Source organism: Equus caballus, chromosome 3 (assembly GCF_041296265.1).
Source record: "Equus caballus isolate H_3958 breed thoroughbred chromosome 3, TB-T2T, whole genome shotgun sequence".
NCBI lineage: Eukaryota > Metazoa > Chordata > Mammalia > Perissodactyla > Equidae > Equus > Equus caballus.
The window spans coordinates 22,859,026-22,876,478 of record NC_091686.1 but is presented as its reverse complement, the minus strand read 5'-3'; the positions used below and the strand labels follow the sequence as shown (position 1 = coordinate 22,876,478).

At 43.4% G+C, this 17,453-nt stretch overlaps 1 protein-coding gene across 5 annotated transcripts in view; it reads right to left on the bottom strand.

The window, feature by feature from the left end:
* HYDIN (HYDIN axonemal central pair apparatus protein) overlaps positions 1-17,453 on the bottom strand; it is a 335,806-nt gene that overhangs the window by 51,745 nt on the left and 266,608 nt on the right. For all 5 annotated transcript variants that reach the window (XR_002806835.2, XM_023637294.2, XM_023637295.2 and 2 more), the window contains 9 exons: positions 16,457-16,556; positions 14,886-14,985; positions 13,006-13,165; positions 12,244-12,482; positions 9,553-9,670; positions 5,155-5,359; positions 4,179-4,414; positions 2,536-2,687; positions 2,234-2,423 (listed from right to left, as the gene is read on the bottom strand). Coding sequence is in view for 4 of the 5 variants with exons in the window: in XM_023637294.2 (XP_023493062.2) it covers positions 2,234-2,423; positions 2,536-2,687; positions 4,179-4,414; positions 5,155-5,359; positions 9,553-9,670; positions 12,244-12,482; positions 13,006-13,165; positions 14,886-14,985; positions 16,457-16,556 (1,500 nt within the window). In the remaining variant the exon portion in view is untranslated. The remainder of the gene's footprint in view (positions 1-2,233; positions 2,424-2,535; positions 2,688-4,178; positions 4,415-5,154; positions 5,360-9,552; positions 9,671-12,243; positions 12,483-13,005; positions 13,166-14,885; positions 14,986-16,456; positions 16,557-17,453) is intronic.

Genomic DNA, 17,453 nt, shown 5'->3' with positions numbered 1-17,453 from the left:
AGCCTAACTTTCTGGGCAGTTTTTGACCTGGGGCATCTGCCAATCTGGAAGAGGTAGATGGAAGGCTGACCTGTGCTTTTGATGGTCTCTTGGTGCTGAAAGGGCAAAAGTCCAAGGCTGTGAAGGATGGGAGTGCTTTCTTTGAGAGGACTGGGACCCCAAAGGTCTGCACCATAAGACAAAAAGCAAGCTGGATATAAAACAGCTCTCCCAAGGATAGCAATACTGTTCTGAGTCATCTCAGTAATCCAGAAAATCTCAAGCTCTAAAACCAGTTTCAGATGATCCTGAATTCTTAGTGCTCCCAAGTGCCACACAGAAGAAAATGGAAATTGTCTCTGAAGAAAGATAACATCACCCTTATTCTAATTATTTCTGCAAAACTTTTCAAATATAATATCAAACACGTGATCAAAAGATAACCAGGCACATGAGGAGACAGAATGTGGGCAAAAGTGAGCAGAAATAGCAGATATCAAAAACAGACCCACAGGGACTTCAGATTTTGGAATTATCAGGTAAAAACATCAAAATGGCTACGATTCCTGTGTTCAAGATGTAAAAGTCACATCTGACAATCTCAGCATGAAACTAGAAATCATATAAACTGATAAAGCAGATTTGAGAAATAATCTAATAGAAATTCTAGAACCGAAAAATAAAATAACAATGGAACATTTAACAGAAGATTAGATACAGCTAATAGAAGCGTTAACGAATTGACGACAGGTGAAAAGAAATTATGTGGAATGAAGCCCAGAAAAAAATGGATGGAAAACACAGTGAGGTTGTGATAAACAGAGGATATGTTGAGAAGGCCTCCCATACATTTAATTGGCCTTCCAGAAGGAGAGATGAGACAGAATGGAATAGAAGCAATATTTGAAGACTAGTCTAGGAATTTTCCAAAATTGATTTAAGACATCAGTTACAGAATTAAGAAACCTGGTGAATTCCAAGAAGGGTAAATCAAAATAAATCCACACCTAGACACATCATAGTGGAACTGCAGAAAATAAATACAAAGTGAAAACGTTAAAGACAGCCAGAGGAAAAGATTGTTTTAAAAGAACATTTTGGACTTACAGCTGAAATCTCAGCAGCAACAATGGAAGCCAGAATACGCTGGAATAATATCTCCCGTTTGCTGAAAGAAAACAACTGCCAACCCAGAGTTCTATAGCCAGTAAAAATTACATTAAAAATGAAGGATAAATAGAGATTTTCAAATAAAAACTGAGGGAATTCACCACTAGCAGATCTGCATTAAGGAAACACCAAAGAGTATTCTTCAGTAGGTAGGAAAAGGATCTCTGATGGAAAATTGTAGATACAGGAATGAAGAGCAACAAAAATGATGAATATGTGGTAAATCTAAATGAACCTGTACAAACTGAACTGTATAAAATGAACTGTATAAACAACAACAATAATAGTAATAATGTCTTGTAGGGTTTAAAATTTACATAGAATCCAAGGCCCTCTGCAAGTTGTCCCCTTACTCTACTCTTCTATTTTTATCTCCCGTTGCTCTTCCACCTATGCTCTATGCTCTCACGAAGCTGGATGCTTACTAGTTCCTGTTAGTGCCTTATGCTTCTTGTGCATCTGTGCCTTTGTCTTTGCATTTTTCCTTCTCTACCTGTGATGCACTCATGGCCATGCCCCCTTACTGAAACGAGCTAGCTTTGAATGCCCAGCTCAAATGTCATTTTATGGTGATATTTTCCTTGATTCTGTAGATGAGAGTGGACCATTTTCAAAAGTCCTACAATTCTTTGTATAACACTTACACAATTTATTACTTTTTTGTAAAATAAAAACATAATTGCTGAACCAAAATGTCCCTTCAGATGTTACGTCTCTCACCCGCAATGAGATTTTTGTTTTTTCTGTATTACAAATGCAATATTCATTACAGAAAAAGGTGAAAAAGTAAGGAAGACACTAAGAATATGCATAATCCTACCTGCTCAGCTTGGTGTACATCATTGCACACCGCCTCGCACAGTAATCATTAGTGTACTATGTTATCTGCTTTCTTACACTCCTTGAGGGCAGAAACCACGCCTGATTCCCCTCTGCATGTCCCATGTCTTACACAGGTTAATGTATGAGGAACGTCAAAGAAGAAGTCCTCGTAAGTTAGGGATGGCAGAGACCCCAATGTCAGAAGTCTTACTTCTGAATGATTCTTCTCCCTGTCCACCCCATGCTTCGCCCCCAGCAGTACCTGGGCTGGGAGGGTGCCATTGTTCTTGAGGATGAGAGGTAGTTTTTCCGAATGACCAAGGAGAAGCCTCTTAAATAGGAGAAAGGGGTTTCCATGTTGGTTATAGAGAATAGGCCGCACAACAGTCACCCGAGGGAGGGTCCCCTCTCCAGTGATGTCAAACGTGAGGTTTCGGTTCTTGGTCAGGTTGCTGCAGGGAACATGAAGATCGAGGCCTGTCAGCCTGACATGGCTGGAATGACATTTCATACAGAGTGTGGCCTGCAACTCTGCTGCAGGAGAGGGAGCTGGGGAGCTGGTACCTGGGCAAGCCATCCAAGGTAGCCTCGAAGATACACTGGTAGGTCTGCATGGTCTGTGGGGTGAAGGACACCGTTGCAAAGGCGTGTGAGCGACTGGCAACACATATCTTGTTGGGTTCCACTTCAAAGATGTCGACGATGCGGGCAAAGATCTGGGTAGGAGGGGAGGAGGGACCAGCATGTGTTAGCTACTTTGCATTTACACAGGGCTTGCTGCTTATGTCTACTGTCCCTGCCATGAAATCCACCTGATCTAAGCTCTGGAGTAGACATGTTCCATTGCCTGCCTAGTCATGTCCCTCTGGGACCCAACTCTGAGCAATAACTGGCTGGGCTTGGCTAGACCCATGATCTTTGACTCAAATAAATGAACCAAACCAGATCCCAGATGAACCAAACCAGATCTCTCAACTAAATTAAGATGCCCAGAGATCATCAGTGGTTACTTATATGGAGCTGAACTGGAAGCCAGACTATAGAACGGAACCATAGAGGCACTATGAGAGGGAGACACGTGGCCCTTGAAAGACGGACAGAGCCTCCGATGGTCTTCTGAAGGTTGGATTTCCCACAGAGGTCTGGCTACATGGTGTGCTCTGTCCTGTGTGAGGTGTCTGACTCACCGAAGCCAACTTTGCTTTGTTTGGGCTATCCTGAGTGTGTTTCTGCTCCATGCGACTCCAAGAGCTTGAGCTAAAAACATCTCCCCAGCACTTTATCTGTTCCCATCCATGACACTGTTTTGTGAAGACCCTAGGGACGGTAGGCCTCTGGCATGGCCTTGAAAGGATTTTTCATTCTCATGGGAGGCAGGAAGGATTCAAGACTGACTATTCTCTCTTGTTCTTAAACTAAGGGCACTAAGGTTTCTTTGCTCTTTCCAAGGGATAGTCTGCAAATTAAGGAGGAGGAGAATATATAATGTCTGCAAATCCCCTGTTAAAAACCTATCTTTGTTTAGAAATCAGCTTGCTCACTTTTTATATTTTTAGTACAGTATAGGGAGAAAGCTGCCCCTTTGTGTTCCAAATAAGGTCAGAGAGTAATGACTGGATGTCACCAGGGCCTGAGGGAAGTCACAAAGGGGATTAGATAGTCTCTCCAACCCTACCCTTCTGTGGTGACAGTCCCTGGGGAATGTACACTTTATTCTCAGCTCTAGACTGGGCCAACCCTCTCGGTGACCTCCCCACCACCATCAGCCTTTTGAACAATGCCTACCCTGGGGCACAAGGACCACCTGGGCCATGATTCCACCTTTGGGCAGAGAACTGAAGCAGTTGAGATGAGACTGGGCAGTATTTGTAGCACAGCTAATTGGAAATTAAGGGTGAATGAAACCCATTGACTAATAGACACAATGCTATATCTTGCAGGCACACAGTGAGTGTCTGATGGATGAGTGAGTTGCTCATTCATGCATACCAGTTGTCACAGAGGTACCCAGAGGAGACACCACTGGGATAAATATATGTCTCTTGGATTAGGGGAAACTGCCCAGTTACCTCCCATAACTTCCTGTGGGACCTGAGAGCCAGATAAGCCCCACTCTTGAATAGAGGCTCCAGAGCAGGGGTTTCCAAGAGCTCTTTCTCTGGCTCTATGCCAACCACAGTGAGCCAGGACCATGTGCGGCTGCCTACCTTGTTGGAGACGGGCTTCACTACAATATTCACATCACAGGCAATCTTTCCCACGTTGCTGATCTTGAACCGAGCCTTGGCCTGATGGCCCACCAGGACATTGCAGAAGATGAATTTGTTTTCATCCTCTACAAACAGCCCCCCACTCTCTATGGTCTGCATGATGCTGGACAGGTTGGCGCTGCTACAGATCTGATGCTCCTCAAATATCAAGCCGTTGTTGTCTGTCACGAAGGCTGGGGAGTCGAGGGAAGACCGTGAGATGCAGCCTGATAGCCTGACTCCTACTTTCTGTAATTGCTAATTCGGAGGTTTGGACTCTGACCAAGGGCAATCACAGAGGAGAGGTAGGGGAATTCACACAACGGGATGTGAGTGACGGGACAAACTCTATCTTCTCTTTCTCTTTTGTACTGCTCTTGTTGGTTGCCAGACCCCAACCACCTTTTCTTCCCAACGGTAAGGAGGGCTAAGATCTGGGATCTGGGGTGGGCTTAGGAAGGAAGGAGGCATTTGGCCCACTTTGGTGTGAGGTTGCAGGATGCCTATAGCCGAAGCAAGAGGAGCCCTCTCTGTGCTTCACCTGAGATCCTGCTGGGTTGAAGTCACAGCGTGCTCAGTCATTGACATTGTTCTCCGTGCATATGTTGCCCACAGGGAGTGGCCTGGCCACAGGCAGGATTCAGCGTTCCTGGGTCCTGTGCCATATCCCATTGCACCATGACTTCCAGATAACACTATTCATCTGAGGATCCTGGCCCTACCTCAGGAAGACTAGGAGTTTAAAGCTGCACGTCATCTTCTAGGTGTGCATGCCTTGGGAGTTTTTAAGGAAAAATATGGCTGAAGACACTAGAGGAAGTTCTAAGGTCCCAAAGGAAGCAGACCAGCCATATCTGCTAGACTTCTGCAGGGCAGAGGGGTTGTTAGAGGGGAAGGTCTTTTAAGGGTGCTCTCCAATCTGAGTGCCCACTACCTGGTAGACAGGCTTCGGCCAACAGGCTGTAAGGAATGCCAGCAGGATGGTCTCTTGGGTCTCGGTCAGAGATTTCGATAGCTATAAATTCCTCGCACCTTCCCACGGGGTCAGCCACACAGTCAACGGTGATGACCTGCATTCCTCCAGAAGGGATGGAGCCAAACCCAGGGTACACGGTGAACATGCCATGGGTGAAGCGAGCCTGCAGGAAAGGGTGGGAGAGGCAAGAGTGGTGGAGGCAGAGTGGGTGACAGACTCCAAGCCTTTCCACCAGAGTCATGAGATGGTGTCAAGAGGGACTGGTGGGGCCTCTCCCCGTAGGCTCTCTCTGGGCTCCAGCTCTTCTCCTGGAGGCAGGGAGGGTCCGGGGAGTCTTCAGGGAAGGGCTCTCTCAGGGCTTCTTTCTATGCACAGTCCTTCTGACCAATCTTGATTATTTGAGGGTTTAAGGAAACAGACATAGTCCACATAGTGCAACACTTACCCAGATGGGCCTCTCCTTGCAGAAGGTGCAGACAGAGCAGTGATTAAGATTATGGACTCTTGAGTCAGATCCTCCTGGATTTGAATCCCAGCCCTGCTATATATTGACCTTGGACTTGGACAAGTGACTTCTTTGAGAATCAGTTTATACATAAAATGGGGCTAAAGCCCCTACCCTCAGATCGCTGGAGGTTTCAGTGAAAGAATGTGTGAGAAGCACTTAGCACAGCATCTGGCATAGAATCAGTGCTCAAAAAATGGAATGTTATCATGCACTCCTCTGATTCTTAGGAGCTTCCTTCCTCTTTTTTCCCTCAGCTTTATTGATACATAATTGACATATTACATTGTGTGAGTTTAAGGTGTACAATGTGATGATTTGATACCTGTATATACTGCAAAATGATTACCACATAAGGTTAGTTAACACATCTATCACATCTTCAATGCAGATGTGGTGGCTGGAGCTGCAGCAGCCATCTTGGAATCAGGAGGAAAAGTCAAGAAAGTTACAAACATCAATATGCCTCTAAACCAACACCAGTAACTGCCTACCTTATTTAAATTTGTTTAGACCACTAACATTAGATTTTCTTTTATTTGCAGCTAAACACAATTCTGATACACAAACTAAGCACCTCCTCCTCCGTGAAGATTTCAATGACTTTTAACAGCTACAAGGAACAGTAGGAGTTCATTCCACCATCTTTCTGGAGCTTCTCCCTCCATACACACTCAATTATAGTATTTGCCACATTGCCTGTCAATTGCTTATTCATCCTCTTCCTTTTATAAGTGTCTAAAATATTTGCTCTCTATCCATTTAGAACCATATCGGAAAGTGATATAACTTTTGCTTTCATTGATAAACATAATTTAGAAAACCCAAGGGGCTGGCCCCATGGCCGAGTGGTTAAGTTCGTGCATTCTGCTTCGGTGGCCTGAGGTTTGCTGGTTTGCGTCCTGGACACGGACCTAGTACTGCTCATCACGTCATGGTGTGGCGGCATCCCACACAGAAGAACTAGAATAACCTACAACTAGGATAGACAACTATGTACTGAGGCTTTGGGGAGAAAAAAAAGAGGAAGATTGGAAAAGATGTTAGCTCAGGGCCAATCTTCCTCAAAAAAAAAAAAAAAAGAAAAAGAAAAGAAAACCGAAGGAAAAAAAGTCTATCGAATTTACCCACATAATTGCTTGCCATGTTTTTCCTTCCTTCCGATGTTCCACAGTTCCATCTTTTATTATTTAATTTCTGTTGAGAGAACTTTTTTCAGCCACTCTTTCAAGAGAGGTCTGCTGGTGACAAATCGTTTTAATTTCCCTTCATTTGAGAATGTTTTGATTTTCCATTCGTTTCTGAGGGCTGTTTTTGCTGGGTTCACAGTTATTTACTTTCTGCACTTGTAGAATGTTGTGCCCCTTCCTTCTGGCCCCTGTGGTCTTGATAAGAAATCCGCTGTTATTCAAGTAGTTTTCCCCTTACATGTGAGGTGTCATTCCTCTCTCACTGCTCGCAGGATTTTTCATCTTTAGTTTTTAGAAGTTTGACTATGATGCATGTTGGTGTGGATTTCTTTAGGTTTTTCCTGTTTCGGGTTTGTCCAGATTCTTGAATCCATAGGTTTAAATCTGCCAAATTTGGGAAGTTTTCGGCCGTTATTTCTTGGAGTAGCTTTGCAGTCCCGCTCTATTTCTTATCACTTTCTGGGACTCCAATGACAGAGATATTAGATTTTTCGTTATAGTTCCACAGGTTTCTGTGGGTCTGTTCGTTTTTTATCACTGGACTCAAATAGACTCTCAATAAAGACAAACAGAGTCTATTTCCTCCCTTGTTTAGACTGGGCAGAATAACGGCCTCCCAAAGATGTCTATATCCTATTCCCTGGAAGCTGGGAATATGTCGCCTTATGCAGCAAAGGGACTTTGCTGATATGAACAAATTAAGAACCGTGAGATGGGAAGATTATCCTGTATTATCCTGGGCCCAATGTAACCACAAGGGTCCTTATAAATGGAAGATTCAGGCATAAAAGAGTTAGACGGAGATGTGGCTATGAAAGAGCCTGGCTGTACTCGCCATTGCTGGTTTTCAAGACAGAGGAAGGGAATCATGACCCAAGGAATGCGAATCATGAACCAAGGTACGCAGGTGTCCCCTAGAAGCTGGAAAAGGTAAGGAAATGAATTCACCTCTAAAGTCTCCAGAAAAGAATGCAGCCTTGCCTACACCTTGACATTAGCCTAGTGAGACCTGCGTCGGATTTCTGATCCACAGGACTGTGAGATGAACAATCTGTATTGCTTTAAGCTGCTAGGTTTGAGGTATTTTGTTACGGGAGCAGCAATAAACAGATACAGGAATTTCTATTGTTCTGTCTTCAGGTTCATGATTCTTCCCTCAGTTCCCTCCATTCTGTTGTCAAACCCATCCATTGAATTTTAAATTTTGGCTATTTATTTTTCAATTCCAAAATTTTGGTTTGGCTCTTCTTCATATCTTCTCTTCCTTTGCTGAGACTGACTATGTTTTCATTTCTTCCAAGCATGGTTGTAATTGCTCTTTGAAGAACAATTTTACGTTGGCTGCTTTAACATATTTGTCAGATAATTCTAGCATCTTTGTCATCTCAGTGTTGGCATCTATTGCTTGTCTATTTCTATTCAGTCTGAGATGCTCCTGGTTCTCAGTATGATGAGTGACTTTTAGTTGAAACCTGGACATTTTGGGTACTACGTTACAAGACTCCGGATCTTATTTAAACCTTCTGTTTGAGCTGGCTTTCTCTGAGACTTCTCTGGCAGGGGAAGGGGGGCACTGCCCCGTTACTGCCAAGTGGTGGTGGGAGTCCAGATTCCCCTCTTGGACTTCTCATTACCACCAGGCGAGGGTGGGAGTTGCAGTTCTCCACTATTCCTCGACTGACACCTCCCTGGAGGGGAGGGGCAGGAGTGCCTCATGACTGTTTTGCTGATGCCATGGAGTAGGGAGGCCCACTGGGGGGTGGGGAAGGACGTCTCATTACCACTGGGTTGGGGTGGAAATCAAGGCTTCCATGTGATGGGAAGTGGTGGGGGATAATGAAAGTCCTGGCTCCTTCCTGGACCTTCTTGGATATCACTTTGTGGGGGTGGTTGGGACATCTCATTATAGCCTGGATAGGGTGGATGTCTAGGCTCCCTACTAACCTTTGCTAGTAGAGGTAGGGTAGATTTTCTGTTGTGCTTGACTGTAATAGAATCACTCTTATCTGAAAGCTTTCTGTCTTGCTAGGTTGCTCTTTTCTCGGTCTTTTGGCTCATGGGAGAAGTCTATTTTGGGGGCTTTTTCTGGTCTGTGACTATTGAAGTTTCTGGGTTGCTGGCTTCTTCAGCATCCAGTCTGGGATATATGAGGCAAAAAAGAAACTCAGGGAACTCACCGCCCAGTTCGTTGGGTCCCAAGGACCCTAGCTGGTCTGATTTTTCTCTCTCCACATTTGTCTTCTGTGTTTGTTCCATACATAACGTCTAGGGTTTTCAATTGTACTTACTTAGGAAGAATAGGGAAAAGTATGTCTACTTCATCTTACCAGAAGCAGAGGTCTCCAAATCTCCTTTTATTTAAGCCAGTCTGAATGGGCTTCTGTTTCTTATAAACAAGCGATTCTTGATTAAAATATATATGAAGAGTTTGAGCTTAATTTCAGGCAGTGAGGAGCCAATGAAGGTTTTAAAGCAAAAGAGGATATCCAAATTAAAAGTCATAATACCTTGTCTTAAAATGAAAGTGATATTTCAATATAACTATTTAATATTCCTCCCGCGGTAGACTCAAATCCTGCTCTCCTAGGGAGGTATTTGTTGCAAGAACTAGTTGGGAGGTGGCCTTACAGGGTTTCTGTGAACAAGGAAAAGGGCACTCACCTGGTTTGTGATGGTCACTTCTTTCTGAACAGACTCAGGGAACTTGGATGCTTTCGAAGGGCCAGACTTGTAGTAGTTCTCGCTCTCCCGGGATCTTGCATGTCTAACATGGCTGGCTCTGATTAAAGAAGCGAGAATACACTCTCAGGTTGGGGTAGTGTCATTAAACACCTGTCTGTCTGCTTGAAAAGTCCCTTCTCTGGGAATAGGGGAAAGGGCTCTTCTTTGCCCAAGAGGGCATCAGGGTAGCACTGTAAGCTTATTTATCATTAGCCAAACTCATTTAACAACTGTAAGAAAACTACACAGTAACTGTACTGATTAAATATGGTTCATAAAGACATTGAAAATTACTGAGATAAAATAATTTTTAAATGTTTAGTTGAGTTTACTGGAAAGCTGTGTGGAATATTATTGGTAGACATCAAAATTGTACCTGATCTCATTTAAAAATGAAATGGCAAATAGATTAATTCTCTTCCTTTTCTTCACGTGTATAGTCATGCTGTTCTAAGACTTAGTTTAAGAAGAGCACAAACACAGATTTTGGTAACTGTTCAATTCACTTGAAGCTAATTTACCCAATAATCAGTTTGTCGAGAGACCAGTTCACCTAAAATATTCAAATATATTTGAGGTGCAATCAGTCTTAAGCTTTTGAGAGTTTTATATACTTAAGTATTCACTTGTTTAATGACCAGATCAACTGAAGTTCAACTCCCTTTCAAGTTTTGCATGAAGTTGTGCATGCTAAAATAAAAAATAAACTAAAATTAAAAATAATTTAAAGCAAAACAATTAGATTATAACCACTATAAATGAATATTATCAAATTATTGTAAGATAAATGATTAAAAAATTAAGTTAAAATTAAATTTGGAAGAAAGAGACTTTAGACAGTTTAACCAAAACTTTCTTAATACATTCAAACTTTGCCAAAATGGAAGATGATATCCTTAAAAATATAAAACATTTACAAAACAATTACAATGTAAAGATGTATGTCTTGTTTAAAACAATTAATTAGAAACTCAACTTTAAAGTAATTAATAATTGATTAATTAGGAAGTCAAGACAAAGTGCCTTGGGAATTGGTAAAACCATCCCTAATTTGCTAAAAAAGAATATGATAATCAAAGAAAAGCCAAAACAGCACTCGAAAAGGTAAATGCTCTGGTGAATGGATTGAGAGCCACCTTTTGAAGAATATGGAGCTTTGCTGTTGGAACAACTACTAAGTGAGCTGTGGTAGTAAAGTGTCTTCATGGGGAGAAGGCAGTAACAGTCCTGACTGAAGGCATCACCATGCTTTCTCTGGTCCACATTTCCAGGACACCCTTTGCCATTCCCCATCAAGAAGCACAGCTATTGTGAGATAATAGAAAATAAATATGTATTGATCTCTGCCCCAGTTCCTGGCATGGAGCTCCTGAAACAAAATTCCTAAGTGATAAGAGCACTAGGAGCAACTATAATTTGAATGTTTGTCTTTGACCCTGGTTCCTGACATGGGGCTCCTAAATCCCTTGGAATTTCCTGGGTGATGGGAATGTCTTTTGTTCTAATGAGGTGACTCTGGGTGGGCTCCCGGATGGCTCCTGGATAGGGGTTGGTCACCAGAAAGACCAAGCCATGATTAGAAGCTTGGAATTTTCAGCCCTACCCGCCATTCTCTAGTGAGGGGAGGGGTTGGAAATGGTGTTAATTGATCATACCTGTGTGAGGAAGCCTCCACAAAATCCCAATAGTACTGGGGTTTGGAGAGCTTTCAGCTTGGTGCCACATACTGGGAGGGCGACACACCCCAACTCCATGGTGCTTAGGACCCTCCCAGACTGCACTCTAAGTATCTCTTCATCTGGCTGTTGATCTGTATCCTTTATCATATCCTTTAATAAATTGGTAAATGTAAGTGTTTCCCTGAGTTCTGTGAGCTGTTCTAGTAGATAATCAAATTCAAGGGAAAGGAGGTCATGGGAACCTCCAATCTTCAGCCAAGTCAGACAGAAGTTGTGGGTAACCTGGGGACCTACTACTTGCAATTGGCACCTGATGGGAGAGCATTCTCATGGGACTGAGTCCCTAACCTATGGGATCAGTTGCTATCTCTAAGCAGATAGTGTCAGAATTGAGTTAAATTGTAGGACAACTAGCTGGTGGTACAGAATTTCTTGGTGTGAAGACAAACATCCAAACATCTGGGGTCAGAGGTGTTGTGAGTGCAGTGGTAGTGTGAGTGTAAAGGAGCAGCCCAGGAGGGGGAACTGGGCTTTCCCCAGCACAGCTATGATGTATTTCAATTTAGCTTGCTGCTGTAGTGGTCCCTAGCCACCCAACAGAATGACAGACAGGACAAAGACTTACTGGTAAGTCTTGTAGCACAGTGGAAGCACCAGGACAACAGACACGATCGCAAGCATAAGATTTTACATTTGTCCAACTAAAATCTGTCACATATTCAACAGCAGTTAGAAAATAAATGAAATCTGGTGTCAGAGGTATGGGTTCAGAACTGAGATCTACTGGTGACTTCTTGCATAATCTTGGATGAATCATTTCTAAACCTTAGTGGTCTCACCCACAAAAGGGGATTAGGCGAATTATATAAAATATATGAAAGCTCTTTGTAAAACATAAAGCACTTATTAACCAGGGAGTGAGTGGTCTGAGTTAAGTAAATAGTTGTCTTACACTTTCTTTTGAGGAGGAGGCCTCTGCCCTGTCAGCCTAGAAAGGACGAACTTGAAGTCAGTAAGACCTTGATTTTCTATGGTGAAAGTGGTGCTTTGACGACTGCCACAGATCAAAGCCCCAAAGTTGATGACGGAGGAGGGGCTGATGTTGTATTTGGAGAACAACGCATTCACAGAAAACTTAATTGGGATGCTGGCAATGATTTCACCTCCTTCCGCGATATTGGGCTCAGTAATCTAGAAAGGAAAGGAGGATTGGGAAGACGTCAGCCACTGGCATAGCTCCAGGATTCCTTCGACTGTCTACTTCATTCTCTATTTTTGTCACTGACATGAAACCAAGTTCTTTATTTCATTCTCTTTATGTTATTGCACGAGCAATAATATTAGCAAGCATTAACATAGAGCTTGATGTGTACCAGCCATGGATCAACAGGGACTAACTTTGCCCTCTGTTTTTACTTGCCCATTCTTCTTTTGCGCTCGATGACTGAACTCAGCTTTCTTGTCTCTGGTGCTCCCCAAAGACCAGGGGCCACATTTCCTCTCTGGTGCTCTCAATTTCTGATGACTTTGCACACCTCCCACTGACCTACCTGTGCCTGTTAGCTGAGGACCAAACCCTGGTGTAGCCTCTCTGGTTGCCACCGAGGCCAGTCCTCTTTTCCCCCTGGAGCATGGGTTAGACCACGTACTCTTCTTTTTGACACAAATACCACAATCCTGCCACTGAGTGAGTTTTCCCTTTGAATTCTCTTACATGACAGCGCAGAATTGGCTGGTGCTCGATCTTCACTTCCTTTTTTGCATGAAAGAACACCTGGACACTTGTGGGCTTGTCCATTGTGGTCAGTGAGCCCTTCGGCGGTTGGACTGAGATCATGGAATTTAGATTTGTCCCTAAAGAGTCCACGGAAAAGCTGAAAGCCAAGATAAAAAGTCAATTTAAGTCATTATCCAGGGAATCCAAGATACTAGAGAGGAGACTCTAGACTGTTAAGTGTCTGCCATGTCTCCAGCCCTGTTTAACCACTATGCCTAGCAGTGCCCACTGTGCTTTATACTCTGTGATCATCCCTCAATAGCCAGGACTGACTGGGCCAGTGAGCGATGCATGAGGCAGAGAGCCATTTCCAGCCCATAATCAAGAGGCGCCTTTGAAGGAGATCTCCGTCCAATGGGGACACTTGATGGTGGATAAGGACCAACTAAATTAATTCATCTCTCTCTCTCTCTGTTTCTCTTTCCCTGTCTCTCGATCTGTGTGTCTCTCTCACTCTGTTTGCCTCCCTTCTCTGTGACTGAATGTAGTACACACAGAGGGAACAGTGATGCAGAAGCCAGAGGATCTAAGGAAGGAGAGAAAGCAGGGGGACAGAGGCCATGCAACAGAGGCACCTGGAAAGCGAGGCCGTGGAGCAATGGGGATGTGGTGAGAAGCCACAGAGAGAGGCTGACTCGTGAGAATGGCAGAGGGACTGGAGCAGGAACAGGGACCTTAAGTTGAGGCAGGACACCTGGAGTTGCTGCGGGGACCCAACTTATCGCTATGCTCCAGGAGACCTGGCCACTCCACTGCTGCATGCCTGCTGCCCGTGCTTCCTCACTTCCCGGCACAGCCTTTCAGCGCACCCTGATCACCTATTTCCACTCAAGGGCGATTTTGTTCCATGCAGTCTGAAAGAGCAGAGCTAACGCCCCATCACAATGTAAAACAAAACTCACAAATGGGCAAGATTCCATTCAGTACTAATTCCAAAGTGACAGTGGTTTCCTTCTGGTTTGTTTAGCTTTTATTTATGTTTATTTATTTCAATTTATGGTTCTAAGTAATGATAGTACTGAAGTGGGACCTTTCTAATTTCAGCATTCTTTTAGCTGAAATGAAACTATCATGAATACACTGAATTTCTTCCAAATCTGCAAGGAGGAAGTCCCTTTAACAACTGTGAATTCTTCTGGGGGAAGGATGATCTTCCATAAAATAGACTAGCCATAGGTGCTGGCACTGCCGCCAAGAGTCGTGTGACCCTGCCTGAGTGACCTCCTCCCTGTCTCCACCCAGAGCCAACCTTTCCTCTTTGAGGAATCTCCCTTATTTAGTGTTTCATTTTTAATCTCAAGAGATGAGCACAGCTGGAGCTCTATTCCACCATGCTGCCATTTGGGTTCTATAATATGGTGGTTCTTACAATTAAAAAGGAAAATTGCAAAATCCTTTCTTCACATGAAATCTTATGTAGAATTAGCGCTAACTTCTGAAACTGACAGGAGTCAAAAGGAGGGCAGGACAGCTTGAGGCCAGTCCCCCATCTCCAATCTCTCCCTCCACCCCCAGGACCTCTCCTCACCCCAGTGTCTCCTCCTCCCAACCTCTCTCCCTGCATCTCTTCCCCCATCCCCAGACCCCTGGGGCTCCAGGTGCATTAAGGATCCCCATAAAGCCTCAGAGTTGAGAGCTGTATGAAAATCTCTGCTCTCTTTAGCAGCTGGAATTTCATTCACCTGAAGCCAAGAGAGGCTAAAAGCAGAGGTGGTTCTTATGATTTCCTCGAGAGATTTTGTTTTTATCTCCCAGACAGCACTCTTCTCCCTATGAGTGGATGTGAAGGACCACATGTCCAATGATTTTCAGCTTACCTGAACATGATCTCGTATTTCCCACGGTTCTTCAGTTGCAGCACCTGCTTCACCTCCTCCATGACCTTCACAACCCCAAAATCAAGGCCTCCTTCAGCTCCTGCAGAGGTCAGAGGCCGAGGTGGGGAGGGGTGAGTGGACATCGGAGCGAGAAGCAGGGGAACTTCTCTTGAAGTTCACATGGAAGATCCATAGTGACAATTTCAGAGAGTGTGTTTTCTGAAAACACTGTGGTTAGGAAAACCTCTTATAATTGAGTCTTAGCAAACAACAGACACTGCTCTTGCACCCAGTTTAACGGGGTGGCTTCCTCTGGCTTCCATCCTTGGACCACTGACCTTCCTTTCATGTTTCCCATTAGCTAACACTTCCCATATTTTTAAAAAAATTTTTGTATCAAATGTATAATATACAGAGTTGGGATATTACATATAAATTTATATTGTTTTACTTAGCATTACATCATAAGCATTTCCCCACATAATTAAAAACTCCTCATAAATGTGATCCTAATAATATACCACGATATGGCTGTTCTATAAGTTACAATATCATTCCTACAATAATAATATTCCATTATTGATAGGCATTTAGGTTATTTCCAATCTTCCATTATTATAAATAATGCAGCAATAAATATCTTTGTACATAAGACTAATGACATCTAGGCAAACATGTAGCTCCAACATTCCATGAATCTTGCTGGGAAGGAGACCTATGAGAGAAAGGAGGGACAGTGGAGACTGCACGCTAAAGGGAGGGATCTAACTTGGGTGTTAGGGCAGTGCGGGTGGCAGACTAATGCCCCTCCCCCCGAAAAAGCTGTCCACATGCTAATCCTTGGAGCCTGAGAATATGCTGGTTTACATGGCAAGGGGGGATTAAGGTATTAGGTGAAATTAAGATTGCTAATCATCTGACTTTAAAATAGGGAGATTATCCTGGATTCTCTGGGGGGGCCCAATGTAATCACAAGGGTCCTTAAAAGTAGAAGAGGGAGACAGAAGTGGGAGAACCAAGACGGATGGCAGTGTGAGAAGGACTTGATCCAACACTGCTGGCTGTGAAGACGGAGGAAGGGGACCATGAGCCAAAGAATATGGGTGGCTTCTAGAAACTGGAAAAGGCAAGGCAGTGGATGCCCCTCAGAGGTTCTAGAAAGGAATGCAGCCCTGCCAACACCTTGATTTTAGCTCAGTGAGATCCATTTTGAACTTCTGTAAAACAGTAAACTGTAAAATAATAAATTTGTATTGTTTTAAGCCACAAAGTTTGTGGCAATATGTTATGGCAGTGATAGAAAACTAAGACAGGCAGAAAGATAGGTACTCACTCTCAAATGACTGTTCAGAAAAGAACTCTGCAAATTTGATATTTATGACCACCCCTTGTCAACTCCAGTTGAAGTTAAGATTCGTAGTAATGTTGCTAACATCACTTTGGGGCTTGCATGACTATTTACTGAAATTCCACCCTCCTCCCCAACAACCACTAGTCTTCCTCTGCACAAGCAATATACTGTAGTAAAAGATGTGACTCTAAACACCCTTTCCTTGAAGTGGTCCACAGACCTTTGGGGAAGGTGATGTCCAAGGCAATGTCGTAGGACTCTGCAAAGACCACGATGTTTTCAATTTGAACAACACCAACAAGATTATCTGCGTCTGAAACCTGTTAGGGTAAGAGAAATTATCCAGTAAAAGCAAGAACCATGGTGTGTTTCGAGCCCAAACTATGTAACGTGCAGTGGGAATTGTGCAAAGGTGATATGGCACAGAAGATTCTGGAGTGTATTTAGCTTTTGTCTTCACTGAGCATTTGGTAGGATTAGTCTTCATAACACACTTTGGGGAATGCTGGTATAGACACTCCATATGAAAATGGGGAAAAGGGACTGCATTTTCCAGCTTGTCCACTTACTAGGTTTAAATTATTTGCACGATCGTTGCTACATTACTGAAGTTTGGGCTGTGAGTATACATTGCAAGCAAGTGTTCTTTGGAGTTTTTAAGTCAAATAAACTTGAAGAGCATTCTTTTGACAGTTGAAATGGAAAACTTGTCTATTCTTAATCATACTTACTCTACTAATCTTATAAATTTGAATTGTTCTGTTGTTTCTGATTCAAGCTGTGGAAAAAGTGCTAGATTTTTCATACAAAATAAGTGTTTGATGTTTCTTTTTGGTTTTCAAAAGCCTTATTTACATGAATATCATTACTATTAAAGTTGGAAATATATATATTTATATATTTTATATATATAACATATAAAGGCAAAGACCCCAGCCTCCCGTTGCTCACGGTCCCCTCTGTTGTCATCTCTGGTGGCAATCCCTCCCTTACTGTCCTAAGGAACATCTGAACTGCTGTCAGGTGTCAGCTGGACCCAACTGTTGACTCTTGAGGCCAATGAGGGGGCAATAAAGGGTCCCTTTGTCAAGGGGAAGAGCCACTGGGCAGTGGGCGTGGCTCTCCCGCCTCTGTCTGGAGACCACCTGCCTCTCTGCCGAGGCCTCAAGTTGGAAAAATGAGTCACCAACTCCCCAATATTTGTGCTTTGGGTGCCA